This window comes from Physella acuta, unplaced genomic scaffold (assembly GCF_028476545.2).
Source record: "Physella acuta isolate Inbredline_101_S28 unplaced genomic scaffold, ASM2847654v3 ptg001921l, whole genome shotgun sequence".
Lineage (NCBI taxonomy): Eukaryota > Metazoa > Mollusca > Gastropoda > Physidae > Physella > Physella acuta.
Window position 1 is genome coordinate 24,413 of NW_026733426.1, and position 18,204 is coordinate 42,616.

At 37.9% G+C, this 18,204-nt stretch overlaps 2 protein-coding genes across 4 annotated transcripts in view; both read right to left on the reverse strand.

Annotated features, from left to right (window-relative positions):
• The window catches only part of LOC131931232 (PDZ and LIM domain protein 7), a 29,486-nt gene extending 23,614 nt beyond the window's left edge, over window positions 1–5,872 (reverse strand). For all 3 annotated transcript variants that reach the window (XM_059287961.1, XM_059287962.1, XM_059287960.1), the window contains exon 1: window positions 5,607–5,872. In XM_059287961.1, coding sequence (XP_059143944.1) covers window positions 5,607–5,717 — 111 coding nt within the window. In that variant the 5' untranslated portion in view covers window positions 5,718–5,872. The remainder of the gene's footprint in view (window positions 1–5,606) is intronic.
• A 2,615-nt stretch (window positions 5,873–8,487) lies between these two features.
• LOC131931233 (PDZ and LIM domain protein 3) lies at window positions 8,488–17,308 on the reverse strand (the record flags this gene model as incomplete). The annotated part of the gene is given in 5 exon segments (XM_059287963.1): window positions 8,488–9,842; window positions 10,454–10,550; window positions 10,916–11,001; window positions 11,531–11,636; window positions 17,193–17,308. Coding segments are annotated over 5 exon segments (409 nt in total), but the record flags the coding sequence as incomplete, so codon positions are not given.
• Window positions 17,309–18,204: the final 896 nt, after the last annotated feature.

Genomic DNA, 18,204 nt, shown 5'->3' on the forward strand with positions numbered 1-18,204 from the left:
TCTCCCAGCCGCTCGGCAGAAGTTACTCATCAATGTACGACACGACAGACCAAGCCCCGCCCCCATCACTCCCCCACACACGTTGATTGACATGTTTGTCCGTGACTTTAAAAAGCCGGGCTAACCAACTCTCGATTTTTGAGTTGTTTGACGGCCACTAGAGCACACACCACACGGACTCTATTCCTGGCCAGACCTCGCTACTTTCGGCAAACACCGAGTGTGGACTCACTGTTGCCGGCACATGTTGCGTCTCAGTCAATCGGTCAGACAGTCAGTCAGACAGACAGACAGACAGACGGTCGATCCGCTGGTCAGTCAAACAGTCCGTAGGTCACTCAATAAGTCGGGCAGTCCGAAGACCAAAAAATATTATTAACTTGTTTGTTTGTTTTTTGGACTTTAGGACACCTAAATTATATTTTAATGACTTTTTCCACATCCCCCTCACCCCACCACTCTTTTATATTTATACATTTCATACCAACCACGAGTTTGGGTTTCGGTAAAGTTTTACCAGAAAAATAGTAGACGGTTTTGGGTAAATTTTTACTAGAAAAATAGTAGGCAACCAATGACAGGGTGGGTCCTATTAATCGTTGGCAGGAAATTAGTTTAATGAGAAAATATCGTTTCGTTTTAGAATTATAGAAATCCAAAAAGTGTTACAAGTGTGTTGTAGTCTTTCTTACTTCCGTTTACCACATAACACTACGGTTGGATTTAGGGCTGAGGGCAGTGGCGTAGCGAGGTCGGGTGTCACCCGGTGCGGCACTTAATGGTGTCACCCCCTCAAACTTTCGATTTGCGCCCCCCCCCCCTCTAACTTTCGATTTGCACCCTCCCCCCCCCCCCTCAAATTTTCAATTTGCACCTCTTAAAACACTATTCTTTGCCTTGGTATCACCCCCCCCCCTAAATGGTGTCACCCGGTGCGGTCCGCACCCCCCGCCCCCTCCCCCCCCCCCTCGCTACGCCTCTGGCTGAGGGTGTGGTTAAGATCTCTGTCGTACATTCTTTCACATCGTTTATACAGTGTTGGACATGGTAGGGTTTACGGTTAGGGTGGAGGTTCTAAAACAATAAACATTTGCATTGAATACTACCGTTTTATAGAGTCATGATAAATGTCGGTACGGGTAAACAAATAGTGCGTAGATTTTATATTTTCCAATTTGTAAGTTAAATATTAAATCACAATCAGCCCACTGCTCGATTTCAGTAACTGTACATATGTTTCCAATACATTATTTATTTATAGATTGTCGACGTGCAATAAGCAAAAAATAAGGTAATAATTTTAATTATAACACTGAGTCTAACATGGGTAATCGCATACATCATGTTCCTATTACCGTCCGAGCTAATCCTTAACGATGTAACGGGATCCAACTAAACCAACAGGACTTTTACATAATTAATCAAACCGCCAACTGTTTGTCCTCCGTTCCCTACTCTCCTACGTTTGCTTGTCCTCCCCCCCCCCCTCCACCACTCCTCTACGTTTGCTTGTCCCCCCTCCCCCTCATCTACGTTACTCCCACTCTATCGTTTCTATAGACACATTTTTTTATAGTGAAGAAAATTTTCGCTGACGTAACAGTTTTTGCCAACACGTCTTGAACGTTGGTGTTTTTTTTTTTTTTTTTAGGAAGGGGGGCTCGGCATTTTACCTGCTATGCCAGGTGAAAATAGGTCTGGGTATTGTCTGCACAGGTAGCCTCGTATTTACCTGTGGGTGGGGGAGGGAGGGTTAGAGGGAAGGGAGGGAGGGCGCAACTTTACACAGCTCATTAAACTGGTAAACTCCAGGCGCCCCATTCATTCCTTGGTTGATTGGTAGCGATTTTAAAACAAGTTTACAGCCTCACAAGATGCAACAGGTACCTGGTCAATATGCAGGACCGCACCACGGTCTGATCACACGTAACAACACAGCATGTGCACCGCTGTGCAAACCTGACCTGCCAAGGGCGCAGCGAAACCAGTTATGCGAGTATTGTAACAGTCAAACCGGCAGAAACATACGCTTGTAATATGCTGAAATGCTGGGTTAGCCTTTGTTGAAAACAAACATAATAGTACCCTAAACTTCAAACCTGTATGAAACTAAAGCATTTTGTTGATTTAAAAACAATGTGAAGCGAATGCGTGTCCAGTCGGCCTGATTCACCTCCCAAGTAATGCCGGGTATCGATTAAAAGCTGAGTGACATGGAGAAGAAATCGTCTATCTTTAGGGTTGTAAATCTAGATCATATCACTGCTATCCCTAAACACGACAGTAAATTTAACGCTAAGCCTAACACATGGATAAAGTAGCTTACATCAAGATAACATGTAGCGCTACTAGACAGGCTACAACGTTTGCTATTTTAGTACAGCTGTTGGCCAGCATCCCATTTCAATTTGTGAGTTGAACTATCGTAATTAAAACCACAGTGTCTCGCCTAGTCGGTTTTTATCGTTGACTCACCGGTTACATTGTTGTATCGTCGACACATCGGTTATATCGTAAACACATAGTATCAGTTTCTTCCAGGCATTTCTACCGCACCCCCCCCCCGTACAAAATGGAATTTATATAGGAAATATATACTTTTAACAGTGCCCCCCCCCCCCAGTAATTTTAGTCCTCCCAACACCGCCCCCCCCCCCCAAAAAAATTTCAACTGCATAGTATGCCGAAAAAAATGTGCTGTACTAGATCTATTTCTATTTTCTCCCCTTGGGTTAATACAATGTCGCATCTGGCATTTAAATTCCGTCGGTATTGTTCTAATAATAGTTAGCATTAGAGTCAAAACCACAGTTAGATTAAAACAAAACTCCGATACGGACCGGCTAAAGCGTGAAGAAATACCGAGAACTTTATAATGTATTCCAATGTTTTTATTAATTCCATGTAATTACAGCAGATTTGCATTAATTACGCGCTTTATGGGCCTCATAATTGATTGCCATCAAGCCTTCGTTCAGCGTGCGAGCTCACTCCCATAGACTCCTCGACGTCATTAGTTCCAGTAGGAACAATTTATCTGGCTAGGTCATGCTCATTAACTTCAACAAAAGAATGTTAATTAAAAGATAATTATATTAGTCTACATTTTATAAAATTGTAATCATATGTTGGAGGTGTTGTGTAAACAAAAAATATCTTCCCTTGTAAATCTGCACTAGGTCTACTCTACGTAATAAACTGATGTTTTTTATATTTGAACATTAAACCGAACCAGGTAATCTTATGTTGTACAGTTGAGAAAATTGTTTATATTCACTGACTAGGAAAAGTTGGTATCGTGTGGCCTGATGTATTAGATAACCGGCGTTTTAAAACTACGTTAACTAGTGGCATATCTACTAGAATGTAAAGGTATGTTTTTTTTAGTGGTTTTTAGCTCTTACAGATATAAACCAAATGTAGCTATGACTCACGTAGTTCTAGCTAGTGCCAGTGGTGTAGGAAGGGTTGGGTAATGGAGGGAGAAGGGCATAACAATGACCAGTTATATTTCATATCATGAGACGGCGTGGCCTGTCGAGTTCGAATCCGGGTTCAAGTCTGTAGGACCTCCCTGAGTCCACCCAGCTCTGATGGGTACCTAACTCACGTTAGGGAGAGTAAAGGCGCTGGGTATAGTGTTAACCACAATAGCCCTTCATATGCAGAGGTCACAATAGCAGGAGAACTCTACTTCACCTGCCCCACGGTAATTTTACTTTAATATTCCCTAACTATTGTAAGAACGTGATCTTTTAGTTAAGACGTTCAGGTGTTTGAAAGTAAAAGCAGCTCGCCGCCAATAGCTCTCACTAAACGCTAGACGGTTGTCATTTTGGGAGTACATGGTGGAGTTTAAGTTTAATGGTGTTCTCCAGATAAGCCCCAACAAATGGGGGTTTGGGTTTAAAGTGCCAAAATACAGAACTTTTTATGCAAATTATTAATGACATGTCCCAATTTCTGGACAAGATCAGAGTTTTATCTCCTTTCTCTCCCCCCCCCCCCCCCCACCAGCCTCAGATAACAATGTCCCTGTGTCCATTTAGCTCACCAGAGGTCAGTCAGCTATCGGCTTGACCTGTATGGTGTATGCTAATGATAATCACTAACTGATTAGTCCCTCATGTAAGACACATTTACAGGGGTTAGCTGTGACATTTTTATTGAGAGTTTATGATCTGAGAGATAACAGGTATATTACTCCTAACATTTAAATGTCGAGCTCAGGTTAGGATTAGGGCTAGTAAGAGTATCAGTGAAGCCATGTCATATTAGGCAGTGTGGTATGGCTAACCTAATTGTAGTCAAGGCAGTTTAGATGTCAAATTGAATACAGGGAAGAATCATTTCAGTCTATTGTTTGTGATATTATAGGCATAGATAGACGTTGAGTTTATTGTAGGCAATCTATTTCTCATAGATATGACATTCAGTCTATTGTAGGCAATCTATTTTCCCACAGATCAGACATTTAGTCTATTGTAAACAATAGATCAGACATTCAGCCTATTGTAGGCAATCTATTTCTAATAGATCAGACATTCAGTCTATTGTAGGCAATAGATCACATTCTGTCTATTGTAAGCAATCTATTTCTCTCAGATCAGACATTCAGTCTATTGAAGGCAATAGATCACATTCTGTCTATTGTAAGCTATCTATTTCTCACAGATCAGACATTCAGTCTATTGAAGGCAATAGATCACGTTCAGTCTATAGTATGCAATCTATTTCTCTCAGATCAGACATTCAGCTGTGCTCTAATCTCAACACATGATGATGTCAACAACAGGTGTGTAGAAAAACAAATCACACACAAAAAAAACATACTAGAAATTCCATCTCAATGAGTTATTTCCTGGACAATATGTTACACACAAAGCCTGTAATTTATGTGGATCACTAATCCCCTATTATATTTGAGTTATAGGCCAACGTTAACTACTTGGTTTGTTTGGGGTTTTTTTAATCGAATCTTTGTGACGAATTCTATTCAGGCCAGTGACTCAGAGTAAAGAACCAGTCAGACAGAATGAATCCACAGGCCTTTGAATAGAAAGCCCAGCCGGTATAATTATGTTGGCCAAATAAATGTTTGTTTAGTGATAGAAATCAAGATTCTAGAGCTAGATCTATAGGCTAATCGTATTGTATGATAATTTGACGGTAATACTGAGATTTTTACTTTAAAAAATAATTAGTCTCGGCCTATTTTATAGATTTGGGTTAATTTTTAACAAAAAATTTAATTAGGTCTAATAATGCAGGCCTACTAATTATATAAGCCCGTTTTAAACTAAAAAAAAATAAGTTGTAAAAATACATTATTTATATATCATTTCATTACTGATCTAAAATTAGTAATATGATTAAATTCTAATTGTTGATCAATCGTCTTTGTGTATTAAATTTAAAGTAGCCAGTGGCTATTTTAGTTGTAATCAATGTAACCAACGCCTACACCGCCCGTAAGTATCGGAAAGGTAGCGAGCATGTCTCTAGCCAGGTAAGCAAATTCTCGAAACGTTCGAGCAAGCACATCCATTGTTTGCGGCACCCACACATTGGCCACGATAAACTATGTTGACGATCTTGTAACGTACCTTCTGAATAGTCAGAGGACTACTGAAATCCTTTCCGCCTTGCATTCGAAATCCCCATGGTGTAGAGCTGTCTGTTCTTTCAAGTTTAGCTTCTAACGTAAGAACAGACATGTTTTGAATTATATTTTAGTTATTTAAAAAAAACACGAATTAAGTTGACCACAGTAGGTGTAATGATGAAAAGAAGTTAGTCCCTTGCACACACAAACAATGTCTGAGGGTAGCCCAGCCCTAAAACAGATCAACAGATGAACTTTCCCGAGACCACGAACAATTTTTGCACACGGCTCTAGAGGGAATTCCTCGATTGTATAGCTCTATTTATGGAGTTCTAGTAACAATAACTCTGTTGTTTGAACTGCTAATTTACATTTGTGTTAGAGTCTAAAGTGTAGTACTAATTTAGATTAAAGAAAATATGTAAATAATAAAAATGTTTAATGCATCCTTCGTAAACCCATAGTATACAAACAAATCAACTCGTTAAAAAGTGGGTCAGCTGAAAGATAAACGATGCTCACCAGAAAATAAACTCTATTTCTGCGATTACCTCCCTTGTTGTAGAAACAAAGCTAGGATTTCCTTCTTTTTGAGTAGTTCAGGAAGACTCATTTGTGTTGTTGTATGAAACAATATTTTAAAACTTATTATAAATCATTAGAGCATGCTAAAATTTATACATGTAAATTGATAATATGTATATATAGGGCCCTAATTTAGTAGTAATCATATAAAGAATACATTTGTAATAAAAATCCATGAAAATTAGTTTAATAATTTGTGATTTCGGCACGATGACCTACAACTAGATGTATCAGATAATAACACATGTAAGTCTGGTGCTTGCAAACTGCACTGGGTGACCCTAATGTTGAATACAGCAAATGAAAAAGAACAGACAAATCACAACGGAGCTGGGCTGATAGCTCGTTGTGGATGTGCTCGTGGGCAGACACAGGGGTCACTCCTACAGAGTTTCTTTCAGGCATTTCTCCGAGGTGCACATCTCCACTCTCACATACGTTCTATATCTTCGGCCATGTCACTCCATCTAATGCCACTATATCCATGTCACTAATTTACTAGTTACTAAGTCATAAGTCAATATATTCATGACACTCTAAGCCGCTCTATCCATGTCACTCTATTCTAAGTCATTCCATCTAAGTCACTCTATTCATGCCACTCTACCCACGACGTAACTATATCCCTATTACTCTAACCATGTCAACATGATCATACCACTCCAACAATGTCCTTGCAGCAACTATGACTTTTTTCTACTGGTTAAATCAGTGCTAGTTCCCAGTTGTTATATAGCCCTGTTGTTTCCTGTCTGATGTTTATCAAGTAATGTTGTTTCCTGGTTTGTTTGCACCCCCCCCCCCCCAGCCATCTTTCCCTTTCTCGATGTACACTGATCTAGATATGGGATACTTGTCCTTGACTATTTTAAACATATAAATTTAACTGTGTGGAGAGAGAGGGGGGGGGCTGATACATGGGCAGCATCTGGCTTTTCTCAACTTAGGGCCCAGGCCAGGCTATGTGCTTGAATTTCCGGTGCACAATCATCCGATGGATTATTAGACTATAGAGCCATATCACTTTAACTACTTTAAAGATTATTGAAATTAAAAGATAGCAGAGGCTAATTGGTTGATGTAATGTATGTATGATGTGTCGACTTCTACATTACAAAACTCTCTTAACACACCCCATCTTAAATGTGCCCACAAGATTATGTATTGTGTTACCTTGACCTTTAACAGACTTAAAATACTTGAATGTGTTAACGCCAGCACCAGACAACGTGATTAAGTTAGAGGAAATCCCGTCCAACATTACAAGTACAAACGAGGAAGAAGAAGTTAACAACCTTTATTTCATTGTTTTTCGTTGTTTTTTTTTTTTCAGCAGACGGGAGCGTTTTTTTTTCCCATTTTTTTAGTATTAAGAATTATTATCAGGGGTCGTTCATCAACGACATTACACATTTTAGCCGGTTATTTCCCGTCCTTTAATCACACTTTTGGGACGGCGTGGTCGAATGGTAGTGCGTTTGGCTGCTAACCCTAAAGTTCAGTTTGGATCTCGTTTTGGACTTGTGACTGTAGGACTTCCCTGACTTCACCCAGTTCTGATGGCTACCTGACTTGCGTTGGGGAAAGTAAAGGCGGCCTGGCATAGTGCTAAACACAATCCCTTCATATGCCGTGGTCAAGAAACATGACATCTACTTGATCTGCCCAATGGATCGCTAAAGAAGAATATTAACTTTTACTTTTGTTTACCATCACATTTCATCGCAACCCAGCACTTCTTATCACAAACCTCAAATAGGCCATTATTCTAAAGGGAATTGTCGTTTTCATTGTTTATCCTTAATAAATGCAAATTAAATGCTATGTCACATTCGTTGATCCCCCACCCCTCCTCCCCCACCTTGCACATTGTTAACACTGAACCCCTTCCCATCTATGCGTCTGCCGTCATTTATAAAGTAGCATCTGGTTTCCGTGTGTCGTATTTTTGTTTCTGTACGGATTTTTCTTATAATTCCGCTATCCATAACAGACTCCCTACATGACAACACAGTGGCGTAGCGAGGTCGGGTGTCACCCGGTGCGGCACTTAATGGTGTCACCCCCCAGAGGCGTAGCGACCCTTCCCGGGGACAAACTTTCAAGTTTTCGATTGGCACCCCCCCCCCCTCAAACTTTCGATTTGCACCCCCCTCAAGTTTTTCTCTATATATTTTGCTATTTTTTGTCTTGGTGTCACCCCCCCCCCCTAAATGGTGTCACCGGTGCGGTCCGCACCCCCCCCCCCCCCCTCGCTTCGCCCCTGTGACAACACACTGACAAAAAAAAACAAGACGGGTCGAGTAAAAATGTTTATTTGTTAAAACAAATAGATAAGGCTTTCAACATGAATGCAGAAATAAGTGAGTTAATGTGATGCGAAAAATCAGAGTTCAACACAATCGGCGATTTCGTCTAATGTTGGCTTTGATAATTGTATAAATAACAAAATTGGATTCGTACTATCACTACATTCTTGAAATAAATAGACAATAAAGTAGATAATAAAATAGATAATAAACAATGAAGACTCGCGAGTAATATAAAGTAGATTTTTTTTTGTTTGTCATGATAAACAGCTAGCTATGTACTGGACATATTGCTATTTGAATAGGAAGACACGTAAATACGATATGAACAATACATGATTTACCCTCATGACTGAACCATGTTTTACTGTATATCACATAAAATAACTGAGACCTCTCAGTTAATGAACAGTCTGGAGCAAGAAATTCTAGATGCAGAAAGTTCACCTTAAAAGTTTTTTGGTTTTTTTTTTTTATTTGGCACAACACAAAATATGTGTAGAAAAAATTTTCTTAGAATTTCTGATGAGTTCTTAATTAAAACAGTTTGTAATTTCCAAACTGGTTAGAACATCCATATTTTTCAGTGGCAATTTAAAAAACTAAAAGTGTTACAATTACATATATTAAAAGTATATATTACAGTAATTCTTTAAAGCAATAGCAAAAAATTTCTATATTCTAAGTTTTATTTATAATAACATTTCACTACTTCATTCATGAAATAAAGATAATATACATATTTTTCTTTTTACCAAGAATAAAAGTGAAGGCTATTTATCACTAAAAGGTGAAGGTCGTTTGTGGGGACATGTTAGTACAGGGGAAACATTTTCTTTGGACACAGCTAAACATGGGGGAGAGGGGGGTGGGATGGAGGAGGAGTTGGTTCCTCTTGGTTTTGCTAGAATGTTCCAACAGAAAGATGGTAGAACTAAAACCAATTATTTTTAACTTCAGTTTTTTATCTGGAAGGCAGATTCCATGCCCATGGCACTAACTCTGCCAGAGACATTGTTACAGATGTACCACAAACACTACAAAAGATATTGTTATCGATGTACCACTAACAATGCCTAGTTGGAGATATATCACAAACACTAACGCATACACGTGATAGATGTACCACTATCACTGTCAGAAACCTTGGTATAGAACCTTGTTGAAAAAAAAAAGCAGAATCATTAGGAGGCGAAAAGTTTCTAATGGGTGCAGTAGAGTTCGTCCATAAGCCAGGAACAAAATTTGATTGTGTACATGGGTTATGGCTAAACTTGGTGGTGAGGCTTGTTCTGGAACACTAGGCGATCTATCTACAGTTAGTCGATGGCACTACAGATTATCTGAAAATAGAGATTTAGCATACATGATATATAAATACATATATATGTATACTCTTATATAAATACAAATATGATGTTTATTTATACATAAACATGTATATATGTATATATATATATATATATATATATATATATATATATATATATATATATATATATATATATATATATATATAAATATATATATATATATATAAATATATATATATATATATATATATATATATATAAATATATATATATATAAATATATATATATATATATAAATATATATATATATATATAAATATATATATATATATATATATATATATATAAATATATATATATATAAATATATATATATATATATAAATATATATATATATATATATATATATATATATATATATATATATATATATATATATATATATATAAATATATATATATATATAAAATATATATATATATATATATATATATATATATATATATATATATATATATATATATATATATATATATATATATATATATATATATATAGATATAGGAAAGTTTGGTCAGTTCTAACTTGGGAATGTAGTACTGCAACTGACTGCACAAGGTGTAGCCCCTTTAACCTCACCTGTACACAGGTACGGCTACCATATCAGGTCCTGGTGCTTGTGCATGCCTCTTGGCATGTGTTTCACAGTATAGTTTACCTTCCACCACAAAGAAACCTGGCATAAGAAATGTACAGTCCATTAATGACAGCTCACAGATTTACAACTTTTAAAAAAATGGGTTTGCCTCATCAAGGATCCACTTGTCAAATACGTATACTATAAATTTTATAGTATAAAACAAACTATTTAAAAAAATAATATTATATCCCCTAATTGATTTGATGAGTGTAACTTCTTGCAAGCTACAGCGTGCCACCTCTCCCATTCATTTTGATATGAAATTGCCACTCTTAGTAACCTTTACAAGACAGTTGCATACATAAGCTTTGAACAGATTGACTCTCTGATTATATCTCTTTTATGGCGTTGTGAGCGGGGGAAGGCTGAAAAACGGGGGGGGGGGAGGTGTTAGAATTTACCTTTCTGCTTTAGATTCATGGAGCAGGAAGTGCATTTGAAACAGGCCACGTGATAGGGTACTCCGTTAGCTTTCACAATCACTCCGCTGGAAGAAAAGAAAAATACCTCAGTTACCCAAACTCATGACGTCACTGTTCAGATAATAGAGCTTGTAACTTAACTCTAAGGCTTAGCATACGGTGGCGGTGGAATGGGCCGGAAATTAGTCATGGTGGTGGTGGGGGGGGGGTAATTTTCGCGATATATATATATATATATATATATATATATATATATATATATATATATATATATATATACATACATATATATATATATATATATATACATATATATATATATATATATACATATATATATATATATATATATATACATATATATATATATATATATATATATATATATATATATATATGTCTTTATGATATTCAAAATACATTTCGAATGGGTGCTCCCTGCCTACGACACTGTAGATCCCCTCAAGTAGTCATAACAATGTTAGACTAAAAGTTAGTGTTTTACATTGTGTTGTCATGTCTAGGCTACTTCCAAATAAGTAGGTGTGAATTTTAAAAAATGGGGGGGGGGGGGGTTCGGGTCTGTATACTTACGTGGCTAGCATGTCACATCCGCCACACTTCATTAACTGCTGCTGGGGTTTATCAGACGGCGGTTTGGCCACAGGCGCAGATACAGATCGGAAACCTGGATTGGAAGCTAAACAGAGGGGAGTAAAAAAAAACATTAAAAAAAAATTTAAACACATCTATTTATAACTGATTTCTTTTAACTCTTTTCCACAGAAAAAAAGTCATTTGTTCATAAATAGAGCGTTGCGTCACAAAAGGTGTCGTTTTAAAAATATCTGAGATTACAAGAAAAAACTCACATTCAAGGCAAAACAAAACAAAAAACTGGGTAGAGTAGCGTGTATTTACATGCGTCCTGATGTAGCATTTAGTAAACTAGACTACAGCAGACGATCAAATCGTCGTTGGATAAATTCGGAAGGGCTAGATCTATAATTAAAATGTCTACGTGAGAAGATGAATTTTCTAAAAAAAAAAAATACCGTAATTAAAACCCTGGGGTGATTTTTATTCTTACACAAGAATGCCTTGGAATGTTAAAGGTTTAAAAAAAAGGAAAAGGCAAAAATTCGCAGTTACTGGATTTTAGCATTTCATTTCGACTAATAGGATAGCGGCTGGGCCGCACTGTTTGTGTTTTATTTTATACATTCTACTCTTCAATCTCTGACTTTGACCGGGTACATTAGTCACTTTTTTTTTATGGTGCCTTCTGACGTCACGAGTTCTTTTGTTCTCGATCCAATAACTTTCAGCAACAACAGGATCAATGACCTTCTCCCTTTTAGAACTCGGCTGGTCTTTCACTCCCCCTACCCACACCCTGTACACCCCCCACCTCCGCCTCACAAAACACACACACATCCCCAGCGCGCGACTAGGATTTATATACACTGATGAGGTCACCTTAAGCCAGAGTGACTTTAGATAATAGGTCATGTGATTAGCGTAATTAAAAACCTGATGGCTAATGAGGAACTCGTTTTTAGAGGATAAGTCATGGACGTATGCAGTAAAAAAAAATTATGACTAATGTAGGGATTTGTTTGGATAACGTATGTATGTAGGCCTATGTTATTATTATTATGTATTTAAAACCTGGTGGCTAATGGGGAACTGCGTTTAGGATGATAAGTTATGCAACGTGTGCAGTTAAAAAAAAAATTATGACTAATGTAGGGATTTGTTTAGATAACGTATGTATATTATTATTATTATTATGCAATTAAAACATGATGACTAATAACCACACATATATCATTACATAACCAATATATTATATTATAATTATTTCGTCAGGGGTTGATTAATTAAGGCTACCGTATTTTCTCCTTATATTAAGGCAGTCGTTTCGTTAACAACGACGGCTGTAGTCTAGTGGGAATGGTTTTGAAACTCCTTAGTTATAATTAATTATATAATTATTTTTAAAAATAAGAAAATTTGTTTGTTTTCAAAGTCCCGGCACGCATTACATCACAGTTATCAGGTGATTAAACACACGAGTACACAATGTTAGTGGTTGTTAGTGCATCACACAGGGACAGAGTACCCACACAAATCACTGGCTACAGGGTAGTAGACAGCGTCATGTTTTAGTTAATGGTCAAGGCAGTTGAACAATGACAAAAATATTGTCAAGATTTGATAAAAAAGTGTCAGAATGTGATGAAAATCTAAAAATATGTCTACAATTTGATGAAAAGTGTCATGATTTGATGGAAGTTGTCTAGCTTTGGTGAAAGATGGCAAGAATGGATAAAAATTGTTGATTTGAGGAAAATTGTAAAGCTTTGAAATCATGATTTGTGGAAATGGTCAAGATTTGATGAAACGTATCTGGAATTGATGAAAAATTGTCAAAACATTGTCAAAATGTTATTAAAATTGTCAAGATTTGTTATAAGTTATCAAGATTTGATCAAGATTTTTATAAAAATTGTCAAGATTTGGTGAAAATTGTAAAGATTTGATGAAAATTATCAGGATTTGATGAAAATTATCAAGATTTGATAAAAGCTCAAGAATTGTCAAAATGTTGCAAAAATTGTCTAGATCTGATGAAAGGTGTCTAGAACTGATGAAAGGTGTCTAGAACTGATGAAAGATGTCTAGAACTGATGAAAGGTGTCTAGAACTGATGAAAGGTGTCTAGAACTGTTGAAAGGTGTCTAGAACTGATGAAAGGTGTCTAGATCTGATGAAAGGTGTCTAGAACTGATGAAAGGTGTCTAGAACTGATGAAAGGTGTCTAGAACTGATGAAAGGTGTCTAGAACTGATGAAAGATGTCTAGAACTGATGAAAGGTGTCTAGAACTGATGAAAAGAGCAAAACATCCTATAAAGAAAGAGCGTCAGGATGAGAAAATAAAAAGACTGTTTAATTCTACAAGCGCATGCGTACTATGCTCGTCCTCCCCCGCCAGCTTCTCCTGCAGACGATGGAAACTTTTGGACTGGAGGTTGGGGTTGGTGTAGCCCTTGTAGGTGGGCGTGTCCCCCTCGTGCTCCTCGAACACGGCACTCTGGGAGGCGCCTGTTTCCTGCAGGGAACCCTGGGAGGCGCCTGTTTCCGGGCTCTTGGACGGGTTGCTAGGTGCATCATTCAGATCCACACTACAACATAAAAAAGTATAAACATGCAGGAACTCAAAGTTAGAACAAAAAAAACAGAACATGCGCACACGACTACTTCCGGTTATTGCTGGATGGATAGTGAGGGGTGGGTTAATGGAAAAGTTATAGACACAATGACAGGGGTAATAGGTTTGGGTTTTAGCACTTGTTCATAGCCGAACAACAACCTCGTTAGTAAATGATATAGCTTGACATCTGAACCACATCTTATAGCGGCCCTTCTGACCAGGGTTTCGTTTGGAAATATTTCTCTCCGGGAGGTAGGGGGGGGGATATAACTCTCAAAACTTCCGAGGGGAGGGAGGAACTGGAAACTTCCGGGGGCGGACAATGGTTTTAAAGTATATATTTTCCATATAAATGTTATATTTTGTCTTAAGGCTAATTTGTCTGGGGAGTGGGGCGGTGGGCGTGCTTCGGGGGGGGGGGGGCACTGTCTTTATGCCGCCACACCCCGGAGAGATGTCTAAAAGAAACAGTTTGTTACTTTAATACCACAAGGGCTGCTTCAGTTGAGTTGGAGTTAGTTGTACACATTATGTGGCCCTCTCAAGTCTATAGCCCCCACCCCCCCCCCCCCCACCCACCCCACACTGCAACAGGGCTAGATTCGCCCATGTCAATATGTATACGACAAAAATTCACAACTAGTTAAACAAGCCTCTCACATACTGCAAATAAAACGGTGACGTCAGTTATATACAAACTAGGCCAAACTGTTGTTTTTTTTTTTTGAAAAATTTAAACTTTGGAATTCTCAGTCATTCACAAGATGGAAATCCTAATTGTATTATTCTTTACATCAGCTACGGGAATCGAAGCCCCAGGCATATAATGAAAAACATGATTGACTATGATGTATGTTTGAATACAGTACAACACTAGTAGCTTCAACCGGGCTATTTGACTTTCTTAAGTACCCATTCACCGCCTGCTGAGCTACTGTCAAGTGTTCTAGTGAGAGGCTCAACTGTTGCAACACACGCTGATAAGACGCGCCCGTGTGCGTGTCTAGGTGAGCACATCCTTGGATACTTGACTCACACAGTTCACTTTTCTCGTCATCTACCTCAAATCATCTCGGGGGAAAAAAATTAAAGAGTTCCCGATATTATAATCATCATTATCTTATTGTATAACTTCAAGTGCTATTAGTAGAGTATTCACTAACAGATATATATATATATATATATATATATATATATATAATATATAATATCATATATATATATATATATTTATATATTTATTTATTGTATATATAATATAATATATATATATATTATATATATATATATATAATATATATATATATATATATATATATAATATAATATATATATATATTATATATATATATATTAATATATATATATATATATATATATATTAATATATATATATATATAAATATATATATATATATATAAATATATATATATATATATATATATATATATATATATATATATATATATATATATATATATATATCGTAAATACTATATTAAATAGATAATACATTTATCCTATAGGACTCCATATCCCATCACCTGTGTCCCCCCACCCACCCCCTCCGGCCAGTCACCACCCGCGGGCGGTGAATCGTCCCCCGTGTTACGCACCAAGTCAACAGGACTGAGCTGACTGATATGTTTGCCTTCAGTGACAGACACCAGGTCCGGTATGCGGGGGAAAATGTCCATACGCTGACACATTGGTCCCTCCTGTCTGCAAGAATGTTCCGTGTATCAGAAATATACATTCATGTAACGAATTATTGAGATCACAGGGTATTGAAGGAACACATTTTCTTGTTGGAAATTAGAAAGATCGTGATCATAGTGTGTCCAGGTAATGAATGATCTTGATGCTACATCACATGTATTCACGTGACGAATGATCTTGATTATAGGGGTGTCCAGGTAATGAATGATCTTGATGCTACATCACATGTATTCACGTGACGAATGATCTTGATTATAGGGGTGTCCAGGTAATGAATGATCTTGATGCTACATCACATGTATTCACGTGACGAATGATCTTGATTATAGGGGTGTCCAGGTAGTGAATGATCTTGATGCTACATCACATGTATTCACGTGACGAATGATCTTGATTATAGGGGTGTCCAGGTAATGAATGATCTTGATGCTACATCACATGTATTCACGTGACGAATGATCTTGATTATAGGGGTGTCCAGGTAGTGAATGATCTCTCATCTATCGATATTTGGTCAGTTTGTCCTGTCTGTGTAAAGAATAAAACTAGGACAGGCACTAGGCACGAATGTCTGGCACCAAGTCTAATGGATATAATCCAGGGGACTAAACGATGTTCCTGGGGGGGGGGGGGGAAGGCTGAGAGAAATGTGCAAGGGGGGTGGTCCTGTGAAGGGGGGGGGGGAGACGGCCCGGATGGGGCGAGGGAAAGATCTGTTCTGCATAGAATAAGGAAGAGGGGGGGGGGCTCCGTGTAGGAATGTTGTTTAGTTTCAGCATAGTGGTATCCAAAATATGGATCACACAAGACAAGTGGTATGTAAGATGAGCCACGCAAGAAAAGTTGTATAAAACAAGGGCCACACAAGACAATCAGAAGGAAACGAGAACCCACCCTATAACAATATAAACAAAAACCCCGAGTGCCTTCCGATCAAGCAGGGAGTTTAACACATGGTCACCATTTTAATTCAAGTCAAATCGTGGGACAGTAACGACAATAGTAGGCCTAGAGCCTAAGCTGTTTAGTTTTGGGGTAAATCAGCATGCCTTTGCCAGAAAAAAAAATTCAAGCCGTTAGTTACAACGACATGCGGCCTGGGGTTTGTTTGTTAGGAAACTCATGCAGTCAAGGCCTGGGTTAGCAACACGACACACTCGCCCACACCAGGTGTCGCCAGCCACACCAGGTGTGTGTGTGGGGGGGGGGGGGTATGAGAATTTTTCACGTGCGACAACTCATCCAGTGAGGTCATTGGGCAGCAAAATGCGACAGCAGGCTAATGACCAGCAGGCTAATGACCAGCAGGCTAATGACCTTGAGGCGGTGAGCCGAAGGAAGTCCCGAAAGGGCTCTGCCCCATCTTGCTCTCGTCCAGGCTCTGGTACGTGCTGGTCATCCGTGACCCCACGGGCTGGTCAGCGATGTCCAGTCTAAGCAGTTTATTAAAAAAAAAAATTAAAGTCACGTGACACGCCATGAGATTATAATAGCAGGGGGCATGGTTACGATTTGTGTGAACTAATTACCTTTTGATACATTTTAACACTTCATGGCTGTAACCTAAATTAGCTCTTATCTATTTTTAGACTCATTTATTATAATTATCTGTAATACTTAACTAAGCTAAAAAAATACTAAGATAAATTGCTGACGTAATATAGTGTTAGATCTAGCTTTGTTTACATTGTCATGTACACATTTCAAGCATGGTTTAGTAGCAGTTTAACGGTATATGGTATTTGCAACGCAGACGTATATACAGACACACATACACACAAACATACGGACACACTATCTGTCCATACAAGCAGGTCATGCGATTGGTCAAGCTAGCCACTCTCTCATACCAAGCATCTGGTCTCGCCTTAATTTGTATCTTCCCCCCCCCCTTTCTCTATAATCAAGTGCTCCCCTATCTCCCTATAATTGTACCATGTACTTTCAATAAACGCATGGGATCTAATATGCTGTATGCATGGCTAACTTAACCCGAGCTGTATCCCTTTACCTTAATCTTAACCCTATACCTGACCCTATTCCTAAACTTACTCCAAAAAAAAAAAACAAGTAATACCGACAGAAAATAACCTCAGCATTAGAATACTTAACTATGTCAGAGATCATCTAAGAACCCATCTACCATCCCTATAGCTGTACCCGAACCCATCCACCATCCCTAAAACTGTACCTGAAACCCATCCACCACATGTAGGAGATTATCTAAGAACCCATCTAGCATCCCTTTAACTCTAACTGAACCCATCAACCATCCCTACAGCTATACCCGAACCCATCTACAATCCCTATAACTGTTCTGAACCCATCC